This window comes from Arachis ipaensis, chromosome B3 (assembly GCF_059453495.1).
Source record: "Arachis ipaensis isolate K30076 ecotype BB chromosome B3, ASM5945349v1, whole genome shotgun sequence".
Lineage (NCBI taxonomy): Eukaryota > Viridiplantae > Streptophyta > Magnoliopsida > Fabales > Fabaceae > Arachis > Arachis ipaensis.
The window spans coordinates 133950186-133953210 of record NC_142438.1 but is presented as its reverse complement, the minus strand read 5'-3'; the positions used below and the strand labels follow the sequence as shown (position 1 = coordinate 133953210).

General features: G+C 42.5%; 1 protein-coding gene across 1 annotated transcript; it reads left to right on the top strand.

The window, feature by feature from the left end:
• Positions 1–298: 298 nt before the first annotated feature.
• On the top strand, positions 299–2665 carry LOC107631160 (uncharacterized). Its single transcript, XM_016334509.3, has 5 exons — positions 299–953; positions 1037–1360; positions 1435–1750; positions 1830–1946; positions 2027–2665. Exons 1-5 carry the CDS (start codon positions 675–677, stop codon positions 2134–2136), a joined length of 1146 nt encoding a protein of 381 aa, XP_016189995.1. The 5' UTR covers positions 299–674; the 3' UTR covers positions 2137–2665.
• The last annotated feature ends 360 nt before the right edge of the window (positions 2666–3025 follow it).

The following is a 3025-nucleotide window of genomic DNA, read 5'->3' as shown; positions in this document are numbered from 1 at the left end:
ACAAACCTTAACATAGATGAGTACCCATAAGCTAAATCCTACTAAAAAGAAAAGAGAGTAGTAGTGCCAAAGAAAAAGAGAGAAGACTTTGAAAAACAATTATTGAGACGTATGGTAATAGAATAGTAAACCCTTGGTTAGTGTAGAAGTGTAAGAAATTTGAAATTTGAAATTTGATTTTAAGGTATATAAAAGTTAAAAAAAAAAACTCAGAAAGTTGTGAAGATTAAAATTAAGGCATGTGGAATATAAAAACAGAAACTAAAAAGAAAAAGAATGCGGGGTATGGTAAGTTGGTAACGATGCATGTTCCAATGAAAACGGTGGTGTTTAATTAATTTGATTTAATTTGAAAGAGATTATTAAGGGGGTGGAGTGGACAAATGGCAGGTGAGTTGCATACAAAAACAAGGACAAATGTCTCCAACCACTGGGCCCTTCTTCCAGTTGTTTGCAAATTGCGCACCTCTCTCTCCCCCCTCATTTTCTTTTTATTTTTTAATACAATAAAATAAGAATTTGAAGTGTGTGAAAGGAGACCCTGAAACCTTAATAAAAGCAACATTGTCTTCAACATTCTATGATCCACCACCCTACTTCTTCTACTTCCTACTTTCTCTCATCATTCCTATTTTCAACTTCTATCTCAATATTCTACCACTTTCCGACCACCCATGGCGAAGCTCCTTGACGACGCCGCTCTCTGGCTTCCGCCGCCGCACTTCCTCGACGGAGCTAAGGGCTCCCCAAAAGCCGACCCGGACGCCGTTTTCTGCTTTCCTTCCGAGTTCCCCTATGAGTTTGGTGTGTCCTCTCCGGTGGAGTCCGTTGCTGGCTCCACCGAGACGGAGAGCAGCGACGAGGAAGAAGACTTCTTCGCCGGCTTGACTCGCCGGCTCAGTCAGGCGACGATTCACGACTCACGCAAACAACTCGCCACTGAGAAACCTGAGGTATAGAATATTCTGAAAGCCACAATAACACACTTTCTCTTCCTTCTGAAGCTAACTCTCTATTTTCGTTTTGGTTCTCACAGGCATGCAAAACTCGCGGTATGGCTGGCTCGCCTCAGTCTACCCTTAGCGGAATCGGAAGCTGGTCCGGCCGTAGCTTAGTTTCCGGCGAAGGAACACCGAACGGATCTTCCCGTGTTCCTTCCCCTTCGACGACGCCGTTCGCCGACCAAAACGACCCTTGGGAGGTTATATACCAAGCCGCAGGACAAGTGGCCAGGATGAAGCTGAACGACCACGTGTCTCAGAGCAACAGAGGGTTTCTTAACTCTGCACGCGCCACCGCAGCAGCACCGAAGAACCTTCACACCACCGTATGCCCCTCGTTCTGTAACCACGCTCCTCAGGTAACAAAACGGTCTTTGGGAAGAAGGCATTTCTGAAAAACTTGAATCTAATAATCTTTTTCCATTGTGTTCAGGTTTCTCAAGAGCAGGTGTTGAATCAACAGTGTGGTTCTACATGGGGAAGTCTGGGGGCTGGTAATAAAGCATACTGGCTCCTCCAACAGCAGCACAGAGCGCGTGAAGTTTGTTACGAGAGTGTAAAATGTGGTAACCGTCTCCAATCTGCATGGCCCCAACCTCACCAGAATCAGAACAACTTGCAGTATGGCAGATCCGGGCATCGGGTTCCGGTTCCGGTTGGATCTGCCGCCAAAAGAGCCAGCTCTGGTGGAACAGGGGTGTTCTTGCCTCGCCATTATGGGAACACCGCCGAGCCTCGAAAGAAGACTGGTAAACCCCTCTCTTGGCTCGTTTAATTTCTTATAGGGTTGGTCCACTTGTATCTAATTTTAATCGTTTATTCCATCAGGTTCTGCACCTGTTGTGGTTCCGGCTAAGGTTGTTCATGCTTTGAACCTAAACATTGAGGGTTTTAATGGTCCATCACTTCAGCCGTGCTTCTCCAACGCCTTTGCCACTGATTATGGTAAGCCTAGTCCCTGTTTCTCATGTCTGTGACATTTTATTTAAGGGTTTCCTTGTTCAGATATTTCTTTTCTGTTTTAGATGCATTGGTTGCAAGAAGAAACGCTGTTCTGATGCAGAACAGATTAAGGGCACGGCGGGAAGAGGCAGCCAGCTACGAAGTTCGCCTCCCGCAGGAGTGGACTTATTGACTCTGACTTGAAAACAAAAATTGTTCTTTTCTAGTTTTAAAAGGCCATGGAGATGAAAAATAGTGAAAATTGGCCACTGGTTTGTGCTAGTAAACTTGGTGTTTTGTTTTGGTTTTTTTTTTTGTCCCATGAATGATGGGATTCAAGGAATGTGTTTTGGGTAGTTAGTTGCAATAAAACATCCAGGTTTAGGGTAACGGATTGTAGCTTCTGGGATCTCTGTTTTCTAGTTTGAAGCAATAGTTAAAGAAATAGTTTAGGGAAGAAGGTTATTCTATATTTTTTGGTACTTGTTAGTATTATTAATTAGTTGTAATAAGATACGCGGTTCATTTTCATATGGGCAACAATATACTAAGGGGCAAGGTATGGTATGGTGTATGGAATTGGAAAAAGTGTTCCAAGTCAAGCTAACAAGGAATTGATGAAAGGTTTTACCCATACCTTATGTACAATCCCTCTCTTTTGCTTGTTATAGTATATGTAATAATTTATACTATGTAATAATATCTCTTGTGTAATTCTTGAATTCTACTGTTTTGCCTAATTTCCCTTGGTGGAATCAAGGGAAAATAATTAGTTTTTATTTCTCTATATTCTATGTTAATTATGTCCGAAGAATTAAAGTGATGGGAAATAAGAGTAACACATGGTTCTTGAGAAGGTGATAGACGTTGATGGTTTGCCTATTTAGGCATTATGTTTTGAAGCAAAGTGAGAGATGGAATTAGGTGTACGTATTTGGTTGGAATTTTGATGGGTACAATTTTGGCCCCATATTATCCTGAGGCCTAGTTGGTGCGGGGCCCATTTATCTCTCTCTTCCAACTGTATCCTCACCCGCCTTTATTTTTTTCCTTAAAGAAGCAACTAACAAAGGACTCTTCGA

What these genes read in the sequence shown, in the direction of transcription:
- LOC107631160 (XM_016334509.3), top strand. Translation starts at nt 675, where the DNA reads ATGGCGAAGCTCCTTGACGACGCCGCTCTCTGGCTTCCGCCGCCGCAC. An exon ending in TCTGTAACCACGCTCCTCAG is followed by an intron (nt 1,361 to 1,434) that starts GTAACAAAACGG and finishes CATTGTGTTCAG; the next exon opens with GTTTCTCAAGAGCAGGTGTT. An exon ending in CGCCTTTGCCACTGATTATG is followed by an intron (nt 1,947 to 2,026) that starts GTAAGCCTAGTC and finishes TTTCTGTTTTAG; the next exon opens with ATGCATTGGTTGCAAGAAGA.